The sequence below is a fragment of the Triturus cristatus genome, chromosome 7, assembly GCF_964204655.1.
Source record: "Triturus cristatus chromosome 7, aTriCri1.1, whole genome shotgun sequence".
Taxonomy (NCBI): domain Eukaryota; kingdom Metazoa; phylum Chordata; class Amphibia; order Caudata; family Salamandridae; genus Triturus; species Triturus cristatus.
Window position 1 is genome coordinate 20,199,277 of NC_140590.1, and position 25,613 is coordinate 20,224,889.

General features: G+C 44.8%; 1 protein-coding gene across 1 annotated transcript in view; it reads right to left on the reverse strand.

Annotated features, from left to right (window-relative positions):
* The window catches only part of LOC146808704 (uncharacterized), a 509,741-nt gene that overhangs the window by 392,603 nt on the left and 91,525 nt on the right, over positions 1 to 25,613 (reverse strand). The window contains exon 3 of the mRNA XM_085615517.1: positions 18,959 to 19,024. Coding sequence (XP_085471643.1) covers positions 18,959 to 19,024 — 66 coding nt within the window. The remainder of the gene's footprint in view (positions 1 to 18,958; positions 19,025 to 25,613) is intronic.

The window sequence follows — 25,613 nt, forward strand, 5'->3', positions numbered from 1 at the left end:
CACCCTCCCCCGCTCCCCCTCTCCCGTTTGTGTTTTCTTGCCTGCCGGCACTTCCGTTTTCACCTTTATTATTGCCACCTTGAAATATGAGAGTTCAAGATGTGTGCTGTACAAAAACTTCTCGTGTTTAATGAACTAGATGTTAATGTTACTCTAAATATAATAAGACTCTAGGCAACATTTGGGGTATGCATGGCAACTGACGCTCTTAGTTCACAAATGGCATGGTTGTCGGGCGGAAGGAGCAGCAGTGTTTTAACTCATGCTTAAAACAAGCACTTTTAATAACTTTCAATTCAGTGCTATAATCTTGTATCGCACATTTACATCATGTTTACTATATGATTAATATGCCGATCATTTTCACGACTCGCCCACCGGCTATTATACGTTTGGCTCATCATGGGCTGGCTCTACCTGTTAATTAATATATTGGCTCGCGCACCTCTAACAAAGAGAGATGAATGGATACATAACAGTGAGCCCGATAGATGGTAGAGAAATAGACTGGTGCAGACAAACAGACAAAGTCAGTCTCCATTGCCTCACGTCAGAATCATCACTTTCAATAAACTGGAAATCTGCCGGCAACTCCGCATGCCCCAACCTCATCCCCCTCACCTATTCTTAGTATAAGCGGCAGATTCTGAACTCTGCCCTGCTGGTGCAGAGGAGCACAGTAGAGTCTGTAGAAGCACTGTGATCCCTAGCCTCTCCGGGCGGGTACCTAAGCCTTCCGGGTGCCTTCACACTCAGGATAAATGAATACATTTTGTTCTGTGCTTTAGTCGCCCCTCTGTGAGCACTGTCTGGTAGATGAAGCTCTGTGTTAATAAACACATTCAGAGAGGGGGTTGTGTACAAAAAAACAGCCACAATACCGTACGTTTTGAACGTATAGTTAAATACCTGCTCATCGAGTACCTCATTGGCTGATCATTCCATGGCACTACCAAAATTACATTTGGACACATTTGCTCAACTGGAAAACGCTCCCTTTTATGGGTCATTTAAGAACTCGGGGCTTTGGGGTTAGGTAACATACTTTGGATGCTGTGTAAAACAGTAAATACAAAAATTACTGCAATGAAGCTAAGCAACCAGTACTGTCTAAAACACTGTGAAAACTGACACGCATTCTGGCATTTTGTTAAGTTAATGTCGATTTTCCCATAGATGCGAGTAAAATACTCTTAATATCTTAATGAAATATGCACACTTTTAACTAATAGCACCGCGCGACCTTTGACAACTAGGCAATGAATACATTTTCATGTGCCCCTGAAGCCCCCTACCCCCTTGGCAAACTTCATTGCTTCCCAGTGTTTGGGGGATAACCAAGATACAGGAGAGTGAGTCAAATAGTCTAGAAAATGAAAGAGAAGCCGGGATTCGGATTCACATGCTCTGATCCCGATCGCGTTGGTTAGTCTATAAGCACTACTTTTACTAATGAGTTTCGCATTAGTAAAGCACCACGGTGTGCATGTGTTGCGACACTTCACCCATGAGTTACGTGCCAAGCAATTGTTGACACAATCCACACTTTGCGTCTTTTTCAATATATTTATTACAAAGTGCAGGACCTTTCCAAGGGATTTTGGACACTACATACATTAACTCCAAAAATAAAATGTGTAGGTAAAAAACATTGCCATTTACAATGTCAATAGCTCTAACTCACAAATGCGAGACCTATTTGCATTGAAAATGCTTGTTATAGTAGTCAGGACTTTGCAGAATGGGAGCAGTGCACATGACCTGCTTCAGGTTATCAAATGCCTTATGGTGCAAGGATGCCTGCATCATGGGTAGATTGTTTTCGTGCACAAAAACAATCCCTACCAGCATGTTCCTCATTCAATGTGTGCTATAGAATTCAGTACACAATGAAAGAGTAAAACAATTAGGAGAAATGAAAACATTTCTCCTCGTTACGCCTCCCTACTCCTCCCCTGGGGAGGCGTAGCATTCACACGCATTTCCAGATACACAATTCCTCGTAAATCTTGATATGTGTCTGGTTCCTTTGGTGTTGTGTGGCAATACCCACAGCAACACCCATGGAACACCCCTTTCACGCAAAGTGCTGCGTGTAACTGGCCATATTTACAACAACAGGAAAAGTCAAGCAGGGTGGCTTTTCCTGTCCTTGTAAAAATGGAGCAGTAAGATACGCCACCAGTATGTCACAAAAAGTGACGTACTGGTGGCGCAGGGGGCTTGTAAACTGCTCTAAAGTTTGTACCTCTTTCGGTTAAGTCCTCCTTAGGGAAGCCCACAATGGAAAAGATTCCCAGGAGGGCCCTGGCCACTACAGGAGCTGTAGTGGTTCTAAGGGGAATGGCCTCTGGGTACCTAGTGGCATGGTCCACCACCACTAGTATGTAACTGTGCCCAGATGCCGTTGTCAGGACTGGAGAGTCTAGGTTTAGATTTCCCAGGTTGAGTATACAACCCAGGAGTCGGGCTTGGCGCCTGGGGGGGAGGCGAAGAGTGGTTTCAGTGAGATCGCTCTCTGCCTTCCTCCGTTCTTTACGAGCGTAGTCTTTTTTCCCTCTCCCAAGATGGCCGCTGCTATGTCAGTCTTTCTCCTCAGTCTCACTCTGGCAGCGGTGCAGGCATCCTGGGTTGATGTGGCGCGCGCTCGCTCTGAGCGTGGCGCACTTCAACCGTCGAATTTTCTGTGAAGGCGGTGTTCTCTCTGAGCTCCGCGCTTTCTTCTGTTAAGGTTCCAGTCAGAGTGTCTTCGTGGGGTTTAGTGCTCCTTTTTGGTACCCCTTTTAATCCAGAGATTCCAGGGTTCTTCAGAGTTCCTATTCATTCTGCAAGTTTGGCGTTCCACAAGAGTGTGGAAGAACTAAGGACTTACCTGTGCCTCACAGCGCCCTAGTTGAGAGGTAAACGAGAAGTAAGGCTGGCGAACATTCTTCTTGAGAAGTAAGTTCAATTATATCTATATTTTCGTGGAATTGCCAGCGCTCTGCAAAAGCTTCCAGAGACAGTATAATAGAAGGACAAGGATTTAAATTCACAGACTTGAACTGAAATTTTGAGAGAGTGAGAGTCTCATGAATAAGATTTTCATTTTAAGAAGTAACAGCAGTAAAGGCTTCCATCAGCAAGACTGAGTACAGAATAAAGATTGAAGAGTTTAAGGACTTTCCTGTATCTCCATGTAGATGCAATTATATATATATATATATATAAGGTTTCTACCAACGGACAACTCCAGTTTGGTTCTGAATCCAGCAAGAGGATTAGGCTGCAAGTTGGAACTATAGAGCATTCAGTAAATGGACAAAGTTCTTCTAAGGGAAAGACAGGTATAAGAAGACAAGGTGAAGGGAGGGGAACAAGGTAGTAGGTAATTGGGTTTACATGTGATTCTATTTGCAGGGTTTCACACACCACCTGTTCAACTCCACTGCTCCTTAGAAGACATCAGTCGAACAAAACCAGAGAGTAGCAACCCACTGTGTCAGGACAGGTATAGTGAGTAATAGTATCACAACTAATAGAGTAATTAACAGTAGAACAGTTGTTGAGTAACTCTCTTTGCAGGAGTCGGGAGGAAGAAGCTCCGAATCCAGTCCAAGAAAGAAGACACAGTGCAGTCTCTCTTTTCTGTCCAATTCCCCTTTCCCCCGCTCTGCTGCTCGTGAGCTATTAGCTGGCGGTAGCGGAGTGGAGGAGTGGAGATCCAGCATCTGCTCCTGTGGAATCCGTTGAAGCTGCTAAGGTACTTGACAGATTGAAGTGCCCGCAATTTAATTCCACCTGAGCACGATGGCTGAAGGAATTGATGTAAAGGCCTTGGCCACAGTTTTAGATAGCATACAAAAGCAGTTAAGTGATACTATGGAGGAAAACAAGTCCCTTAGAGAGGAGGTCAGGAAGTCTGCTCAAGATGCTAGTTATTTGCGTCAACAGTTTGAAGAGTTTTCTGGGGGTTCCCGTTCAGCAGTAAAGGAGGAAAAGACGCCCTCTTTTGCCCCTGCCCCCTCTGCGGCAGAACTCACTACGCAGGTGATTCACGCAATCTCTCCTACAATTCCACTGGCCGCTCCAGAAAGGTATAGTGGGGACCCACACAAGGCCCAAATTTTCCTCACGCAATGTTCTTTACATTATCTTTGTCGGCCAATCATTTTTAAGGAAGATCAGTCAAAGGTGGCGTTCATGCTGTCGTACCTGAGTGGAGATGCCGCCGCTTGGTCCATGCCTTTGGTGAACAACAATGATCCCATTTTGTATGAATTCGAAGGGTTCAAGAGAGAATTTCTACGGATATTCGACAGACGGTCCATCTCTCAATCCACAGATAATGAGTTATTAGATCTCAAGCAGGGGAATCGTGAACTAGTGGCCTACCTGGCTCAATTTAACAAGCTAATTGTGGAAACAAGTTGGCCAGAGGAGAAACGAGCTGCCATATTTTATCGTGGATTAAAGGATGAGTTGAAGGATGGGTTATCACAGATCCCAAAGCGTCCCACTGAGGTCTCAGAATTAATTGACTTGGTTCTTCAGATTGATCAGCGTCAAAGTGAGAGGAAGAACGAGAGGAGAAAGGAAACTAGATATATACCACCCCGTTTCGACAGAATGAAATCAGAGGGATCCAAGTCCAAGGAGTCGTGTACAGAGGATGAGCCTATGCAGATTGGTTCGGTCAGAGGACCGTTGTCTAAGGAAGAAAGAGAGAAGAGACGTTTGGGCAAGTTGTGCATGTACTGTGGGAACTCCGGTCATTTCGTGAAGGAATGTCCTAAGAAGCCAAAGAACCCTTCCTGGGTAAAAGATCGGCTCCACCAGTAGAAGGGGTTGCCCTGGTGGAAGCGAAAGAACAGTCAACTCCAGATCCGAAATTAGTGGCTAACACCCTGCAATCATCGGCTCCACATTTAATTTTATCTGTCCAAATAAGGTTTGGAGGGAAGGTCAAGGAAGGAATTTCGGTCATGATTGATTCAGGGGCCACGGGGAATTTTTGTGACATAGGATTTGCCAAGTCACTTGGAATTACCTTTTTGAGGAAAGAGCGGCCAGAGCCAGTACGAGCTGTGGACGGAACTAGTCTGTCCTCTGGGCCGATTGTTTTTGATTCCGAGGAGATTTTATTGTGTGGACCCGGACAGCATTTTAGTTCTTTGCAATTCAGCTTAATTGATGCTCCACAATTTCAATTAATCTTGGGTCTGCCTTGGCTCACGGAGCATAATCCTCAAATTGATTGGGCAAAACGATCAATTCGTATGAATTCAGATTACTGTATGCATCATTGCTTTCATTCTAATCCAGAACCATCGGAAGCTTCGCAATCCCAACTCTTGGCAAGCTTTCCAAAGACCATTTGTGCCGTAGACACCCAAGAGATTCCACCAGAGTATGAAGATCTCGCCTCGGTGTTTGATGAAAAAGAGGCAGAACGTCTACCTCCCCATCGAGAGTATGATTGCCGAATCGAGCTGGAGCCTGGCGCCTCCCTGCCCTGTAGCCGAATTTACGCGCTGTCGGAAGCTGAGAATGTCCATCTCAAAGAATACCTGAGCAAATATATGGCCAATGGTTTCATCCGCCCGTCACAGTCACCAGTCTCGTCTCCACTCTTTTTTATTCCTAAAAAAAATGGCCAACTGAGGACTTGTATCGACTACCGCGCCCTCAATTTGGTAACCAAGAAGAATCGATATCCGCTACCCTTGATTTCGGAACTTTTGGACCAAGTCAAGGGAGCGAAGGTATACACTAAACTGGATTTGAGAGGTGCGTATCATTTGGTACGCATGGCCGAGGGAGAAGAGTGGAAGACGGCCTTTCGTACACGTTTTGGATTATTCGAATATCAGGTCATGCCATTTGGTTTATGCAACGCTCCGGCAGCCTTCCAACATTTTGTCAATGATGTTTTGAGAGAATTTCTGGACCGATTTGCAGTGGTTTACATTGATGACATCCTCATATTTTCGGCCAGTTTAGAGGAACATATCCAGCACGTCAGATCCATCTTGAAGAGGTTGTTGGAGAATCAACTTTTCGTAAAATTAGAGAAGTGTGTGTTCCATTCCACGCAAGTAGAGTTTTTGGGATTTGTTCTGTCTCCAAATGGTGTCTCGATGGATGAATCTAAGGTGCAGGCAATCAAGGAGTGGCCCTCTCCACGTTCTGTGAAAGAAGTTCAGAGTTTTCTTGGCTTCGCCAATTTTTATAGACGTTTCATCATCAACTTTTCTGAGCGAGTGGGTCCACTCACCAGACTACTGAGAAAGAAGATCAAGTTTGAGTGGAACGCGGAAACTGAAGCAGCGTTTAATGAGCTCAAGAGAATTTTTGTGTCATCTCCTGTGCTACTCCATCCAGATCCGGATGACCCATTCTTTGTAGAAGCAGACGCTTCCAACTTGGCCATTGGTGGGATTTTGTCTCAGCGCCATAAGCAGACGGGCCAGTTACATCCAGTAGCATTTCGTTCAAGGAAATTAACTGCAGCAGAAATAAATTACCCAATTGCGGATAAGGAACTATTGGCAGTCAAGGATGCGTTCTCAGAATGGAGGCATTACTTACTGGGGGCCAAGCATGTGGTCACTGTTTTTACTGATCATCGGAATCTCCAGTTTTTGAAATCTGCCCGAACTCTTACCCCTCGTCAATTGAGATGGTCCCTATTTTTTGCGGATTATGACTTTGTCTTAACGTACAAACCTGGCTCGGCAAACGGAAAGGCGGATGCCTTATCTCGTCTACATGTGAGCACCGATGTCCCAACGGCAGAAAAAGGTGTAATTATTCCAGTAGATCGAATAATCGGAACACTCACTTCCACAGACATTGAAAGGAAGCTCCCAAGTTTGTTGTCCCCGGAAGAGGAGAGGGATTGGACGGCTAAAGGGAAAGAATTCCAAGTCAAGAAAGGGAGACCCGTCTACCAAGACAAGTTGTTTGTGTCCGATCTGGAACTACAAAGACAAATCATTGAACATTTCCATGACGAGCCATTGGCTGGGCATAAAGGGGTGAAGAAGACTTTGGAGCTGATTCGAAGAGAGTTCTGGTGGCCGGCGATGGAAGCTCAGGTGCGACAGTATGTAGCCACTTGCGAGGTGTGTATCAAGGGGAAGACTCCCAGAAGGGCTCCACAAGGTCTATTACAGCCCCTGCCCTTAGCCCCATACCCATGGCACACCATCTCCATGGATTTCATTGTAGAACTCCCGTCCAGTAGTGGTTATTCAGTCATATGGGTGGTTGTGGACCATTTCTCCAAGATGAGCCATTTTATCCCTCTAAAGGCTCTCCCTAACGCTACACAGTTGTCCAAACTGTTCACTCAGCACATAGTAAGGGCTCATGGTATTCCAAAGATTGTCATCTCAGATAGAGGCCCACAGTTTGTCTCTCGTTTTTGGAGATCCTTCTTGAAGAGATTGGGTGTAGACTCCCGTCTGTCCACTAGCTTCCATCCAGAGACAGATGGACAGACGGAAAGAGTAAATCAGGATTTGGAGCAATACTTGCGTCTATTCTTGATGGATCAGGAGGGAGAGTGGCCAGACTTGATTTGGGCAGCAGAATTTGCCTATAATAATGCTCAGCATGCTTCTACTGGTTACTCCCCATTCTATTTAAATTCTGGTCGTCATCCCAACACTCTAGTAGATAAAGAAAACAGCGATGTACCTGCAGTGGAAACGATAGTACAAGATCTTCATGAGGCCTTTCGGTTAGCTGCTAGGAATTTGTCTAAGGCTAAGTTTTCCTATAAGAAGCAGGCAGACAAAAAGAGACGCCCAAATCCAGTCTATAAAAGGGGAGATCAGGTCTGGGTTTCTACAAAGAATTTACGACTGAAGGGAAATCGGAAGTTTCAGCCAAGGTTTGTGGGTCCCTTTCAGGTAGAGCGAATGGTAAACCCAGTCAGTGTAAGGGTTAGGCTTCCTCCCCGGCTAAAGATACATCCAGTTTTCCATGTTTCACTACTTCAGCGTAGTCCAGAGGGTTTGAGGGCTGGTAATTCCCCCTCCCCAGTTTTGGTGCAAGGAAGGGAGGAATTTGAGATAAAAAGAATTCTTGATTCTAGGCCACAAGGAGGGCAGATCTTCTATCTGGTTGATTGGAAGGGTTGTGGGCCAGAGGAAAGGTCCTGGGAGCCACAATGCAATATCCATGCTCCACGTTTGCTCCGAGAGTTTCATCGCACTCACCCCACCAAGCCCAAAGAGGAGAGGAGGGGGGTTTTGGTGGGGGGTACTGTCAGGACTGGAGAGTCTAGGTTTAGATTTCCCAGGTTGAGTATACAACCCAGGAGTCGGGCTTGGCGCCTGGGGGGGAGGCGAAGAGTGGTTTCAGTGAGATCGCTCTCTGCCTTCCTCCGTTCTTTACGAGCGTAGTCTTTTTTCCCTCTCCCAAGATGGCCGCTGCTATGTCAGTCTTTCTCCTCAGTCTCACTCTGGCAGCGGTGCAGGCATCCTGGGTTGATGTGGCGCGCGCTCGCTCTGAGCGTGGCGCACTTCAACCGTCGAATTTTCTGTGAAGGCGGTGTTCTCTCTGAGCTCCGCGCTTTCTTCTGTTAAGGTTCCAGTCAGAGTGTCTTCGTGGGGTTTAGTGCTCCTTTTTGGTACCCCTTTTAATCCAGAGATTCCAGGGTTCTTCAGAGTTCCTATTCATTCTGCAAGTTTGGCGTTCCACAAGAGTGTGGAAGAACTAAGGACTTACCTGTGCCTCACAGCGCCCTAGTTGAGAGGTAAACGAGAAGTAAGGCTGGCGAACATTCTTCTTGAGAAGTAAGTTCAATTATATCTATATTTTCGTGGAATTGCCAGCGCTCTGCAAAAGCTTCCAGAGACAGTATAATAGAAGGACAAGGATTTAAATTCACAGACTTGAACTGAAATTTTGAGAGAGTGAGAGTCTCATGAATAAGATTTTCATTTTAAGAAGTAACAGCAGTAAAGGCTTCCATCAGCAAGACTGAGTACAGAATAAAGATTGAAGAGTTTAAGGACTTTCCTGTATCTCCATGTAGATGCAATTATATATATATATATATATAAGGTTTCTACCAACGGACAACTCCAGTTTGGTTCTGAATCCAGCAAGAGGATTAGGCTGCAAGTTGGAACTATAGAGCATTCAGTAAATGGACAAAGTTCTTCTAAGGGAAAGACAGGTATAAGAAGACAAGGTGAAGGGAGGGGAACAAGGTAGTAGGTAATTGGGTTTACATGTGATTCTATTTGCAGGGTTTCACACACCACCTGTTCAACTCCACTGCTCCTTAGAAGACATCAGTCGAACAAAACCAGAGAGTAGCAACCCACTGTGTCAGGACAGGTATAGTGAGTAATAGTATCACAACTAATAGAGTAATTAACAGTAGAACAGTTGTTGAGTAACTCTCTTTGCAGGAGTCGGGAGGAAGAAGCTCCGAATCCAGTCCAAGAAAGAAGACACAGTGCAGTCTCTCTTTTCTGTCCAATTCCCCTTTCCCCCGCTCTGCTGCTCGTGAGCTATTAGCTGGCGGTAGCGGAGTGGAGGAGTGGAGATCCAGCATCTGCTCCTGTGGAATCCGTTGAAGCTGCTAAGGTACTTGACAGCCGTTGAAAGGCTAAAGGGACCAACAATGTCAATCCCTACCCACAAAGGGGACCACAACCACTGGAAGTGGAATTAAGGGGCTTTGTAGTGCCACCTGACTTACCACTGGTGTGGCAAGTGGCACAGGACCAACAAACTCCTTGGTGTCTTCAGACATATGGGGCCAGTAAAAGTGAGGGACAAGTCTGTCCCAAGTCTTACTTTGCCTAAAGTGTTCTGCAAGAGGAATATCATGTGCTAGGAAGAGAAGGAAACCTCTGAACTTCTGGGGTATCACCAACCTCCTGATGGCACCAGGCTTGGGGATTCTACCTTCAAAGTACAGAAGCCCATCTTCTCAATAGATCCTATGGGACCCACCGATGCTCCCTGCTTACTCAACAGCAGCTTGCTGTCTGAGGGGCTCAAGAGAGGGGCAGGTCTGCTTCTCCAAACTCAAGCCTGCCTTGGAAAGGACCCCTTCCCCTGAGAACTCTGCCTGATCAGGTCCAAGCTCCTCTGGGACAGTTCCTTTACAGGGACTGAGATCATCTCCCTCAGGAGGCTGATCTTCACTATGAGTTTGAGAGGAGGATAAAGCTTTACTTTGATGGCTCCTTCTCTTAGGAGGCACCTTGTCCATTTTTCCAGAATCCAGTGCTCCTTCAGTGCTGAGCTGTTTGGCCCGAGTCCTGGTGACAGCAAAGATACTGGCAGAGATGCCCATCATCTCTGCATGAGTCCTGAACTTTACTTCAGACCAGGCTGAAGTTTGCAGATCATTGCTCAACAAACAATCTACTGGTAGATCTGGAGATAGCACAACCCTCTTAGGTCCACTTACCCTTTCCCAGCTGCGATTCACAACTGCCAAAGAATGGTCAGTCCCGAAATGGCTAGAGTTGGTTACTTGGAACACTTGTCCAGGTATGACCTGCTCAGGGGGCACAAGTTTCTATATCACCATAGTGACGCTGGCCTCTTTAAACCATTGCTTTTTACCATTGATCAAAGGCTGTTGTATGTACTTGCCCAAGATAGTGGGACTTATCAGTAGATCAGCAAGATTGATGCCACCATCAAAGACTAGAACAGCCTGAGCTGGACTTCTGACTAAGTCAAGGGTGGATGGAATTAGCAGAGTAACACCACGCAGAATTCTGCAGAGTTGAAAATAAACTCAGTAAAAACTTTTGCTCCGTTGCTCCACTCCACTCTAATTAATAAAATGGAAACCTCACACACCTTTAGTAAAGGAACAAGCATATCTACCATTACATGCTAAAGAGGACATAGTTATCTCACAAAAGTGAAATTGGAAATAGAGCAAGCAGTGAGAGAGGTGATGATGTTGGGGTCCCCCCTAACCTAGGGAGAGGACCAAGCAGATGCCTTGAACACAAAGATCACATCATGCTGAATGATAAGGTGGTGTTCCCATCCTCCTAGGACCATCCCAAGCAAAGTTATGGGCAAAAAATACAATCCCAACCAATTGCCCCGCAAAGCATTATGGGATGAGATTCTAGAATGCAGTGAATATTATAGTATCGGCTCTCCGGCTGAGCTGGGGGGAGCCCCTGCGGCTTTCAAAGTTCATTTTTGTGAGTTGACAGTTTGTTTTTTAGCATGTAAAGGTAAAGTTGTTTTATCAAAGGGATGCAGGTGCAGGAATCAGCTCTGTGGCATGGAGGAATCCAAGTTTTTGCCTGAACTCTGGATTACCAACAGAACACAGAGTTGGTAAAACTCCACTAGAGGAGCAGAGTTCACTGCCCACTGCTACTCAAAACCCAATATTGATCCCACTAATCATTTGGTTGCTGTATTCATCATACCGGAAGACATCAGCAGGGATGCAATCTAGCCTGGGGGCCCTGCCCTCTGTTAAGGCAGTGAGAGCACCACTAACATCTGCCTCTTTGACTTCCCCACCAGCCGAGATGGAAAGGTTTGGAAAAGGTAAGTTATCATCATCTTCATCATCAGCATGTTGAGAGGAAAAATGACTAACCCATGCATCGGGTTCAACATGATTTTCCGGTGGGTGTGCCATCCCACCCCTCTCCCATTTTACCACATTCCAGAACCATTTAGGGTTGTTACTATCAGTGGCACATTTTAATTCCTGCCACCTACTCTCATCCCAGGATTTTTTGCCCCTAAGTACAGTGGCCTTATAGATCCGTGCAGACCGTACTCTCTCCACGGCACCGGTCTTTATTGCTTCTCCTAGCGCCGTGCGAGCTCGCCTACATTCATAGTTGTACCAATGATGTTGGTTGAGTGTGGGAGCGTTCTCCCACGGTCTACTCTGTTTCAGAAAGTTCCCTTTAATTTTTAAGAAGAGTGTATTGTGCAACATTGTGAGGTCATTTGCCGTTCGGGCGGAGGTGGAGCTTATCTCCATCTGTCTTACTGTGCACTCGAGCTCACTACTTATAGTTGTTAATATTTCTGGACAGGCTATTATCCTGGACCACTTAACTCAGCGCATATTATTTGAAACTACAAGGTCGCTAGTGTCGGGTAGGCTGGCTGGTTGAACTTGTTCACGTAGGTCCTTAAATATAAACTGAGAGCAAAGGGGATCATGGTCACTCTCTAGGTGCGCCTGAATGGCCATATCCACGAGAGTGTACCACAGGTTTAGACTGACTAACAGATAGTCAATACGGCTAACGTGATAACCATTGTTAAATGTGTTTCAGCCTAGTCTATCAGAAGGAGTACGCCCATTGCAGCTCTAAGTCCATACTCCAGGGTAAGGGCTTTTAGCTGAATAGTGGCCTCAGTCCACCATTTTATTGGGTGTAATTCCAGAAGTGGAACACCCCATTGTTGCTCCTCCTCCCTCACTAACTCGCTATCCTCACTGTCGAGCAGTTCAAAAGTAGTGTTTAGGTCCCCGGCAACTATGACTCAGTCATCCACTGGGGTGTTAAGCCCTCCCAGGACATTGACTGTGTCAGAACTTTCCCCCCCCTCTCCAGCCCCTAGAGTATACATTAAAAATGTTAATATGTACACGCGGCCCAAACACCACCCTTATTGCCAGAATATCACTAGAGTTCGTAGGTAGGACCCGGATCTTAAACCCTGGGTCTTGTCTAATCAAAATTGTAAGACCCTCTAACGGTTGACCCCTAATGCCCTTGATAGCTGGAATATAATAATTTAGATATCCTGGGTGACACAATGGCTCTATTGACCAGGTTTCCTGTAAAACACATAGTTCCCTATGTAATTATTCCAGTTGGGGGCATCACTCTTATTCCTCAACCCTGCAAATTTCCAGGATAGCAAGGAAATGGTCCTCAACTTTTGGGATGTGTCTAAATTCCTAGGAGGAGTAGGGGCTAAAGATCAAGTTCTCGAAGTGGATGGGCCTGAACACTTTCATAGGATCCTGTCTTTATTGATGGAGTCACTGTTGTAAGTTGAATAGGATGAGTGATGGGATGATCAATTAATATAGCCTGCATGCTATCCCTAGATGTCGAGGGTGACTGTCAATCTGCATCATTTAATGTAGATACAAGTGGTTGGGAAGCGTCAGAATTGTATGGGGTGAGTTTGCTCGTCCCACTAGGAGGGCTAAATTTGAAGCAAATACCTGTTTTAAAGAGGAGTTGTGTCCTGTAGTCGTAATTTACCAGGTTCTCGACCATGTCATGAAATATTAAAGTGAGAGATATGGTGTCCATAGTATCCCCTAGGGTAGAGTGCCTTCTAGCCCCAACAATGTCTTCCCTTATGACAGATCTACATCCCCGCTCTTGCCTTATCAAATGAATGGATTTGTTAATCAGGGAGACCTCATCCTCTATTTTTAGTCCGGGTGCTGGCTTAGGTACCTTGGTCAAATAGATTGTCTCTCTCCCATTGGGTTGATATCACTACCATAAGGGTCATTTCTACAAGCGGACAGGTATCTTGGGGCCCTAGGACATGAGAAGCTTTGAGGGGGTGCTGACACTAGTTGTGATGTTGATGAAGTGTGAGGTACTATCCAATTAAATGGAAGATGAACACTCTTAACCGATCCTGGGTTTTGGCGCCTATCAGCGGTAATACCTTCTTCATTATCAGTGGAGCGGAGATTTCTTTGCATAGGCTGGTAATTGTCCGTCCCACCTGGTAATGGGCCTTTGTGGTAGGTGTAGTGCGTAGACTGTCTTTTATTAGCTTCACTTCATTGAGGACCTTATTAAAGGAATCAGAACAACAGCCCTCTAGTAGTTTTAGTGTTTTAATTTCTTTTGTCAATTTCTGGATTTGGGCTTTTAAAGGGCTTGATACCGACTGTTCACTACAAGCGGGGTTTAAGTGTGGGTCATTTGCATTACTTTGATCGGCCACAATTCCCCTAGAGCTGACTATTGATCTGGTAACTAGATTTACTCCCCTTTTACGTTGTTTTGTAACCTTTGCCCCCCCCCCTTTTGCGCCTTACTTTTCGTAAAGGGAGGCGTATCTAAGACATCTGCCATATCAGAAAGTGGAGCAAAACTATTGCTACACTGAAAGATTGAAAGGACATCCGTAGGTGCCTTCTCCAATGTGGCTTTGTTCACAACCCCCCCCCCCCCATGCTAATCCTATTTCCGGTTAAATCATGGGTCTTAGCTTTCCTTGAGCTATGAGATGATGAATGGCAGCCATTAAATATGCCGTAGATGGGACCTGCCTGTGTCTGTATTCTTTGATCCAAATTACCAGGAGTGTTAAATTCAAGGATGCATTTGCATTCAGACAAGAGATTATCAATACTATCAAGTACACCCCCTCCACTTCCCCTATTATGCATGACTCAGGGTCAGCCATAACAATTGTGCTCTACTTTTTTTTAGCGGCTTTGGGGCCTTCCTCCTTGGCCTTTTGCTTTCCCATTAGGGCTACTAATGCGTGGCACTTTAAGTCAACAAACCCCGTTAAATGATACAACAATGACAGTTCCGCAATTCGAACAGCCGGGATAAGCAAACAATGCCTCAATCCACAGTTCTTAGTCCTCGGTGGGTGGCCGGTGAGAGTGTAGTCAGTGTAGTCAGAAAGGGGCTGTGACACAATTGTCAGGGGGATGGCCCAGCCCAGTTTCTTCCGGGCTCTGATGGGTGCAGACGTGGCCTGCCCTTAGCCCGGGCTTTGCCCAGGTTCAGCCAGGGCACGCCTGCATACGTTCAACGCTGCAGGAGAGCTGCTCGGAATTTAAAGGGCCTCCTGACCCAGGTGAGCATCGTTGGAGGCTGGCATAAGTGCCACAGGCTGCACTGGGACACGTAGTCCTGGTCCCCCATTGAAACAGTGGTGGTGTGGCTACAAGTGAGAGAAGAACGTCCCACGCTGTGGGAGAGCTGCTTGGTATTTAAAGGGCTTCCTGACTCAGGGGAGCCTCCTTGGAGGCAGGCAGAAGAGCCGCAGGGTACACTAGGACCCGTAGTCCTGGTCCCCAGTTGAAACAACAGTGGTTTGGCACCCGGAGAGAGGGAGCAGGTACCTTAGAAGCAGTGGTAGTAGAAGTTTTCTTGGCCTTTGAACAATCAACATCCCTTGTCCAATGAGTCTTTACATTACATAAATAACACCAAGGTTTCTTTTTTAAATTTTGGGACTCACCCCCAGATGCTCCCTCATTATCAAACTGTACAATCCTTCATAGTCCTGTACCTTGCTTCCATGAAGCCAGCCTTCCAGAGCCTTAATAGCACTGTCTACAAGTCTATCCAGTTCTGGGTGTGTGCTTCTCGGTTTCTCTGAACGTAGTCTTATACTGTTCAGTGGTTAATCCAAACCCATCCTTGAGAGCACGCATCAGTACTGAGTAATTGTCAGCATCCTCTTCTCTAACAGCGAGGAGCTTATCTCTACCTTTGTTAGCAAAGGAGAGCCACAAGATAGCTGCCTCCTACTCTTGAGGGACCCTCTGAACTTTGCAGGCCTTCTCCAAAGCAGTGATTGATTCATTTATGGATCTCATCCCCCTCCTGGTAAGGATGGACTATCCTGTTTAGGTTTCTATTATCAAACGAACTTTCTCTGAGTCTAGGGGGACACTGTTGCTGCCAGCATGGGACTCTAGTCCCAATTTCTTCACTGTCTTCTGTACTTCCAGGGACTCTTTTTCAAGGGACAACTGCTCTTGTCTGAGCCTAATCCTAGATTTCTCAAGTTTGAGCATTTGGTATTCCCTTTCCAAAGAGTTGTCCCTCTTACTAGATATGGAGGTCCCTATGGAAGTGCCTGAAGCATTGGATTCTACAGAGGAGGAACTAGACCTCCTTGGTCTGTTTTGAACCCTCCCAGGGGGAACAAAGGGAATGTCATATTTGCCACCTGCACTATTCACCTACTCTAACCCTGGGCGTAGTTCGCGAAGTAGCGCTTCGCGTAGCTACGCAAAGAGCACTTCGCACTATGCGAGCTACACGTAGCACTTCACGAACTGCGTAGCACCCTGTTCGCACTGTGCAAGATGTCGTTTTCAATGATTGCACAGTGCGGACAAGCAACCGGCACTGTGCAATCATTGAAAACGGCATCTTGCACAGTGTGAGCTGTCGTTTTCTGCTTCTCGAGTAGATTTTTACTCGAGCGGCAGCTTTCTCAACGCGAGCTGGTAGTTTCTCATCGCGAGCGGTCGCGAGCATACGCGACCACTCGCAATGAGAAACCTGACCTCCTCGCGTTGGGAGGTTTATTTTCCATGCTCGCGATCGCCTACTTGATGTTGCTGATCGCGAACAAGGAAAAAGTCTCGCCAGGATGTCATTTTGCTTGCTCTTGGTCGCCAACTTGACCTTGAGGACTGCGAGCAAGCAAAAAATGACCGCTGCACTACTCAACACTACGCTACGCGTGTTTGCACTGTGCTACGTGCAATTCGCGTAGTGCGAAGCAGCGCAAACTTCGCAAACTACGCGAGCGTAGTGTAGTGCTTTGCCCAGGCTTAACCTACTCCCTGATGGGTCAGAGGTTAGCAGGTTGGGCTCATTTGATTCCACTTGCCCATACTTTGAATTGAGGTCAATAGGGGAACCAACGGTGCTCCCTCTTCAAGAGTATCTCCACCCACATGAGCCTGTTCATCTGCCCCTCCTGGATTATTGTCATCCTGGTGCAGCAGTTCAAAGAACAGCTTAATGGTGGGGTTGCAACCTGTCTTTATCTCCCTAAGGCTACTCAGGGTCCTTAGTTCCTGGAACTTTAGACCACTGTCCCTAGCAGACTGGGGTACACTGGTATCCCCAACTAAAGACGTGGCTCTAGGTGTAGTGAGGTGTTGAACCTACCCACCCTCGTGGAAACTAAACTCCCTGAGGTTAGAGAAAGGGTTGTGCTAGATTCTTAACTACTCAACCCTAAATTCAGTAGAATGTACTTATTCTAAGCTGTATTATATGTGCTTATTATTAGTGATGGTTTTTCTATTAATCCACACCAAGATTAGCTGGTAAACCAATGCAGGCTTGAATCTCAATTGCTGCACACTAATGTAGGAGACAGGCTTAGTATATAGTGGTCACTTACGGAAGTGTAGCACCCGGCACTAATCCAGACTACCCTTACGGTGATTTTAGTGGTCTTAGACAACCTTATAAAGCTCTCTAAGTGATAGCTGTGGAGAATAGCCTCCAGGCTTAGTCCAGAAGGAGTGTAAAGCAGCTTGTTTTACCGGAACGTAATCTTAGTTTTATAGATTAAATGAAAAAAAAACACACAATGTATTTATAAAAATAGATATTTCTTATAAGACACTCACTAACATATACAAACATCTCCAACCTGGAGAATTACACAATGCACACAATACTTTGCAAATGAAACAGGTAAGTAGCACGAATACACAGTGGTCGCCAGGTGGAGACCAAACCATATACTAAAATAGTAGGATGCGAACCATGACTCAAGTCAAGACTATACCCCAAAGATGTACAAGGGCTGGGGACCCAAGGAACCACCCAAGGTAAGTAACCAAGAACCCCACGGAGGTTGTGTGCAGAGTGGGAACATGACTGCATGCTCAATTCAAGTAAATGGGTAAGTCGCTGTTGCATTTCAAAGAAGGACCCTTCCCAGCGGACCCTGAAGAATACCAATGGAAGACAAAACCCGGGAGAATGGACTCCTAAATTTGTGGGGGTGTCCTGCTCATACAGGGCCATCCTCATACTTAGAACCGAGCACCCTGCCTTCAGGCTTGAAACGCCTGCTTTCGGGGTGACTTATAGGTTTTAAGTGCAGTGACCTTAGATATAGGGGAACCTATATCTGCCGTAAGTGGTGCTAGCACCAGCTTACACAGGCTGCAATGGCAAGCCTGCAGTCACAGTTTGAGTGGTCTCTCATGGGTGGCATAATACATGCTTCAGCCCATGGGGGACCGCTGGGGTACCTATGCCCCGCGTACCTCGGTACCATATACTAGGGACTTATAAGGATACACCAGTGACCAATCTGGGATGTACCTAAGTACTCACCATAACTCATTTAGGAGAGAAAGCACATAGACGGGGGTCCTGATTAGCAAGGTCAAAGTCAGACTAGTCAGAAACAGCACAAGACCAGGCAAAAAGTGGGGGTAACCATAAAAGCAGAGTCTACTTTCCTACAGGCATGGATACCTTATGTGGATAAAAAAAAGGTGTGGGGGCCTAAGCAAACAAGGGTTTGGCAGGGGGGCAGTGGGGGGAGCAAGGTCTGGGAGCGAAGGGGTTAAGTGCTCTGAAATTGTGTATAAAAACTGTTTTTTTTTAGGTGAGCCAGAAGACGTTCCTGTCTAGTAGGGTCTATGTCTATTTATTGGGACGCCTTTCCTTTTTTGCCGGAGATGCTGTTGGTTTCCTTTGTGATTATATCAATTATTATGAGAGGACTTTCTTTTTCTACCAGGGACTCTGTCCTCTCCACTTATAAGTTAGCTGTTCTTTTGGGACTTTGAATAATTGGATTTCTGACTGTGTTATGCATTTGAGACTTCACAGCATATTGCATTACTCTGTACCACTTGATTTTGAGATTTTGTAATAAAACCCTTTAACTATTCCTGATCTAGGACTTAGATACTGCATGTTCCCAGTTAATTATTTATACTTGGCTAAACTAATGTGAGGTCTGATAACGAGGATGGGGTTCTTTATTGATAGATCGAGGATTGAAGCAGAACCGCTAAAGGTAAAATTTGTGGTGATCTGAATTTCAGAGTGCCTACATTTTGGGGTTTGGGGTGCTGCTCCCCATACTAACAGGTCCAGCTCAGTGCTTGTCAGTCACCAAAGGAGGTATGAAATTCATGCTTCACCCATGACAATCACCTATAATCTGCAACACACAACCCTTGTTACAAAAGAAATTCACACCAAACTTCACTCAGACCTACCTCTCTCTGGAATAGAGACGATCATCGGGGTGGAGGTCCAGATGTTATTTCCACCAGCTTCAGGAGCTACAAAGCAATCAGAAATTCAATCTATAAATCCTTTGAGCACTTAACTGTGAAGTGCATCACCAGGCTCTCTGATTTCTTATCCTTGAAAGCAATTTCCCTGCTCCACAAAAAACATTCCTTCTTTCCGTTAGTAATTTTTGGCCCAACTAAAGGTTCTAGCCGCCCTCTATCCAAACTAACAGTTTTGATTAACATCTGCAACAGTTGTGTCAATGACATATTGAATGAATGAATTGAATGAATTGAAAGCTTTATTTCGATAAAAGTATATCTTGAAAGCACATACAATTATAATAAAGAAAACAGTTGTAAAATCACAGGTTATAAGGGTAAAATAATAACAACACCAAGGTTCCTAAGCAGATGATATATAAAAAGTACATATAGACATAATAAATAGGACAATTTCATTAAAAAGATAACAAAGGATCAATGTATCAGAGTATTTAATCCGCATTATATTTAGACTGCGAGGGCTTTAGATCTTAAAAGCCAGGCCCACCTAAGGAACTTGGAAAGTGCGCAAACATACAAAGTTCTAGTATCGGATTTGAAGATGCGCAAGGCTATGGTATAGTCTCTTGTCCCAAGTTCTCTACACAAAGGTTTGAGCCAGTATGTCCTTGGGATTTTATACTCCGGACATGAAAATAGAATGTGGGCAATTGATTCAGGCCTAGTCTCGCAGAAAGGACAGAATGGTGGTGTTTGTAGTGGAGGTTTCCAGTGTGCAGTTAATTCGCGCACTGGGAGTGTGCCAAACCTAAATTTAAAATAAAGTGCGCGATCAAAAGGTTTTTGGATAATATCAAGATAAGGCTCATAACGCACTTCATCCTTAAGCCTTAAAAACTCGATGGTGCATCTAGCACCATGAGAACTTGAGATCCTCTTCGCAGTGACCCATCTCCAATATATTAGCTTAAGTTCGGATTTAGGTGGAGAAGTTCTATTCAGCCAAGCATCTTTTAGACCAAGATCATGCAGTAAGGTCTTAACATCCTTTAACCATTTAATTTTATACCAACAAGGCATAGAAAGAATTTCAGACAAGCCCTCGGCATACTTCGCTAACTCCGGGGTGCGCCAGAGCCGGGCCCATAAAAGAAGAGGGCGGACTCTTGCCATATCTTTCAGAGCCTGACACCCTAAATCCAATAATAGGGGTACAACAGGTGAGTTCTGGGGTAGGGCCATCAGTTCCTTAAAGAAACTCGAGTCAGATTTGGCGAGCTCATCGATATTATTCATACCCCATAATTCAGCCCCATAAAGTGCTGAGCTTACACCTCTAGCTTTGTATATCTCGAGAGCGGGTGCTATTGGCCTAGATGAAGAAGTTCGATGCTCTCTAAGGAGGGCACCAGTGACCTGCTTATGATTTAGGAGCATCTTTTGTATATGTGTTGACCAGTGCATTGTGTCTGAAATACGGATGCCCAGGTAATCAAATTCTGTTACCCTGTCAAGATTGACTGAGTTCAACACAGGGGGCCGACCTAACTTTTTTGGGGGATTCAAAATTAGGTATTTAGTTTTAGCGGAATTTATTATGAGCCCTCTGTTATTACAGAAAGTTTGAAAACTGTCAAGTAGAGTTTGGAGACCCATAGGTGTTTTAGACAATAGGAGAGTATCGTCAGCAAACAGGAGAGTTGGAATACGTTCGCCCGCCAGGGATGGTGCATCGGAAGGGACTTGCAACAAGTGCTCCACTACACCATTCACATAAAGTGAAAAAAGAGTAAGGGCGAGAACACATCCCTGTTGGACACCCCTGTTCACTGGGATTCTCTCTGTTTTTTGGCCCTGGGAGCCCCAGCGTACCTGCGCGAAGTTTCCCTCATGTAGTTTGATTAGGAGAGCCAGTAAGTAAGATGGAATCTTCATACTGGCAAGGACATTCCACAGAGTAGAACGGGGGACTAGATCAAAGGCTGTTTTAAGATCTATAAAGGCAAGATAGAGACTACCCTTTCCAAGAAAAACAGCCATCCAGTAGATGAGGAACAATCTAAAAACTTGCTCAATGGTGCCTGTTCCGATTCTGAAGCCCGCCTGGTAATCTGAGAGGATATTGTTCTCGTTTATCCAGGACAACATCCTCTCCAAGATCACCTTCCCAACAACCTTCTGGGTTGAGTCTATCAGGCTGATAGGGTGGTAATTAGCAGCATCGTCCCTACCACCCTTCTTAAAAATCGGGACTACCTCAGCCCCCTTCCAGGATTCCGGGACCGAGGCGCCATTAGCAATGGCATTAATTAAGGTTGAGAGAAGCTTCCCCCATCTGACGGGATCTAGTCTAAGTATATCCCCTGGGATACCATCAGGACCTGCTGCCTTCTGTGGGATGATGGATTTGATGGCATTGACCACTTCCCCTTCACTAAAAGGATTAATAAGCGCTAAACCCTGGGACGGGAAGATCTCCAAACAAGGAAGCTCCTCCTCACTCTCGCGACGTGAAGAGTAAAGCTTGGAGAAGTGATCAAACCAAGCCACACTGGAGATATTGCAGGTGATAAGGTCTTGGTCGGGTCTGTTCTTAGTCCTGATTGTGCTCCAGAACTGGCCAGAATCCCGCTTAAGGGAGGCCTCCCTAAGTGCCTGCCAATACGATTCTTCCCAAGCCTTTTTAGCACCTGACAGACAGATCCTATACTCTCTCCTAGCCAGCTGGATCTCCAGCAAAACTCTACTTTTGAGGGCCACAATTAAAGCAGATTTCTTCCGCCTACAGTTTTGTGTATACCAACCTCCCAAAAAATTGTGCTTGCCTCCCCTCACTTGTCTTCCTTTACCACTTACTAAAAATAGAGTCCCCAATTCTTTAATGATGCTTTGGAAGAGAGTTGAAGCCTTAGCGTGATTGGTCTCATGGGTGTTAAGCAAAGCTAACTCTTCTTCTGCTATACACAAAATAGATCCAATCGACTGAACTTTCATCTCATCTAGCATCACTTTGCGCCATTTAAGGTGTCTCTCACAATTTGAGGGACATACCTCGAGGGTTGACATGAGAGAACCAGCTGACGGAATCATAGGTCCAGTGACTCCCTCCCAAAACGGATGAATGCTTAAAGATAGCTGATTATGGTCACTATCAGCAGTAGGAATTACTTCCATATCTAGGACATATGGCCACGATTTGAGATCAAGGAGAATGTAATCTATCCTTGAAGTGTGATCTATCCTGTTGTAGGCATGAGCTCCCTGTGAATCTGACAGAGTTCTGCCATTAGCCGCCCTTAGGCCAAACTCTAGAGTCAAGGAGTTCGTAAATATAACTGACTTTGACCATCTCCTAATAGGAGGCAATGATAATAGAGGAATGCCTCTTTTAGCGTCATCCTCCAATAGCTCGGGGAGATCAAGCACTGAAAGGGGCTAAAAGGAGCAATTAAAATCTCCTGCAACCAAAACATGCGATGCGTGATGACACTTTCGCAATTCCCGTTCAAGAGATATGAGGGTAAATGGCAGGGCTCCCCCGCTTATGCCTCTAGCATAAACGTTAATTAAATCAAGAGACCTTCTTCCCTGGGCTCCCTTGATAGTAACCCTTAAAATATCAGGGGAAATATGGCAAGCCTGCCTGGCAGTACACCCCAAGGAAATACTGACCCAAATGAGGAGACCGCCAGAGGGGCGACCTCTCCCAGACGAGGATAAAATGGCCGGCTCAAAGAAAGTAGTGTAGCCGACCATATGATGGGGCACTGTACTCCAGGTCTCCTGAAATATACAGATACAATAGGGCTCAATCAGAGAGTTCCAAGATGGAAGATTTAATTTGCTAGCAATGCCAGCGACGTTACAACTTAGAATCATTAGAGGAGGGGCCATTGTGGGTGGATCACAAGTGGGAAGGGCAATAGTGTGATTAGGGATGCCCTGAGGGCGATTAAGTATGGGAACCAATGGGGAATGATATTTATACTGGGAGTATGAGCCTAGCTGTGACCGCTGGTTATGAGCATAAGATGGGGAAGTGTTAGATAAAAAATCCCCAACCGATTCAGAGGAAGCCTCTACTACATCAGTAAGAGCCTCATCAGCAGCGATACAAGGATCAACCAATGGGAGATTTCCATGTCAATAGGAGTCGTACTGAAAGTGTGATTCTCGATGACCCACCCTATTTAACCTCCCATTTAAAACCGGTTTTAAGGGATAGATATCTTATGTTAAGATTTGGCCGCTATCCAACAAAGGATGGGACTCCGAGATGGGTACAACATAGGCAAACTAAAAATTGCAGATTATGTGGTTGTGTTAATGAAACGCTATTGCATATTGTATGTATTTGCCGTGGGTTGCGACAAGAGAGGCAAACACTGTTAAAACCCATTTTTAAGGAAATAGGAGTGAGAACGTGCCACCAAGCAATTATTTCGTGCCTCTGAGGGAATACCACCGCTTTAACAACCCATTTTGTTAAGTTCATCCTTATAGCTGAGAAGAAACTGACCCAGGCTGATGTTTTACCTGTTTTACAGGAATAATAAATGGTTATATTAATAACCTTGCTGTTGAATTGGTAGTGCTATTGCACCGGTGTAAGATGAGTGTCAGTTGAGGTGAAACCCTACTGTTTGTAATTAGTAAAGTTAATTACGACCAGATATTAAAGTTGGCCGATCTACCCAAAATTAGTCAAATAATTCTAATCTTAACTCACTCCTTTAAAAAAAAATGTAAGAATGAAGACACGTAGGCATTTGGATCTTTTTAATGATATTTATTTGAATTTATCAATGAGACCTCCTATGGATAATTTCTGAAATTTGATCTGAAGCATAGGTTTCATTGTATATGATCCTAATAAAATGCTGTTAAGCTTTGAGTAGAGACACGGAGGCACTTTATAGATAAAGTTATTTTTTATTATTATTATATATGAAGTCCGTATCAAGTATAGCTTGTTCAAAGGAATTGCAAAAAGGCACTTTAATTACTGGGCTGGGCCAGGTGGCTAAGATTGAACGCATGGAAGTTTTTATTATTATTATATAGAGTGGTTACATAATGAAATGGACGAAATACTACTTTTATGATGTTTTATGTGATTTCAATGGTCCAGTACCTGAAGTATCTTAAAATTGGTAATGCGTCTGTTCAAAAATTCTTTTTGATGACTCTGTTTTAAGACGTCTTGCTTTTATTCTCCATGATTGTAAAGATTTTTATGAGTTGGTCAATAGAGACTTACATACGACTGATGCACACACTGTTTACCATACTCAGTGTTGTGGTTTCGGGCATGTTTTTCTCTGATTTTAAAATCTCACTCTGCCATGTAATGCTCTCTTCAGATTCTGAAATCCTCCAGCGAATCCTCCTCTTGTCAGTCAGCCCAGGTCTCTCTCCTCTCTGGCAGATGACTACCACAAGGCATCAGACTATGCACTTGAATATCTAACAGAGAATCACGTATTGAAGAGAACCAAACTGACACATGTGACCTCATCTGTGATCATTTCCTGAATCACAAAAACCTTGCCACCCCTCATCAATGACCTGAGAGTAGCCAATGTTGTGGAGAGACAGCCCCTCGCCACCTTAATCTAGTGTATTTAATATCATTATTCAGAAAGAAAGCCATCAATAGCTACAAACTTCTGAATTTAAAAAGGTTGATATTATGTCTAAAATGCTTAGACATTGCATACAGTGGGGTGAATAAACTTTGTCAAATTGTCACTTATTTCAAACACTCAAAACACTTTTACTACATTACATTTAACTTTTAATTGCCCACTCTAAGCATTAACACTCCAAATGTTCAGTCCAATTCTAAATTATCCTAGTAAATATATGGTAAAGAAATATATGGTGTATGTATTTCTGCAACACATTTCTACCCAAGAGCAATGGTTAGTTCCATCATGCATATACTGATTACGTACATTGTGTCCCATCCACACGACATAATGGTTTTACACAGGTGTACTTTTACCCAGTAGCTTACTTCAGTCTCTCCAACATCGGGTTCTTGGTACCATATCTTAATCCCTGCAACTGACGTACACAAAACATGTCCCCAAGCACAGTAAATTTATTCGGTACAAGGGTCACCACTTTTTTCATTCATGGCCACCAGCCAGCTGAACATGTTAAGGATTAGCAGGGGATTAGCAAATGTTTTCAAAACATATTGATTCTAGAAAAACCCCGGAGTGACCACTTTAGTACAAAAGACTCTCACTCTCCCTTACCAAGACAGAGGAAGAATTCCTTCCAGGCTGGGCCGAGTTTCTGCAGGCTGATCCTTCGACAGGCAGACATCCCTAACGTTCCTTGTGGGGTGCTATGGTCGACGCAGAGACGGGGTCCTTCATTCGGAACCATCAGCTGAGGGGTTAGCACTTCCCCTGGGAATTCTTGGCTCCATTAGGTTCCATTAGGACATATCCAGGCACGCTTCACCTACACCTCTAGGCTAGGCACGGTTAGGTAGGATACACATCGTAGGAGTACGCCAAGGCTATTGTTTTATGTAATATATTTTTATTCATCTTATTAGCAATAGCATTATAGTAGAAATGTATCTACTTTTTACAATATTGGTACTAGCGATTAC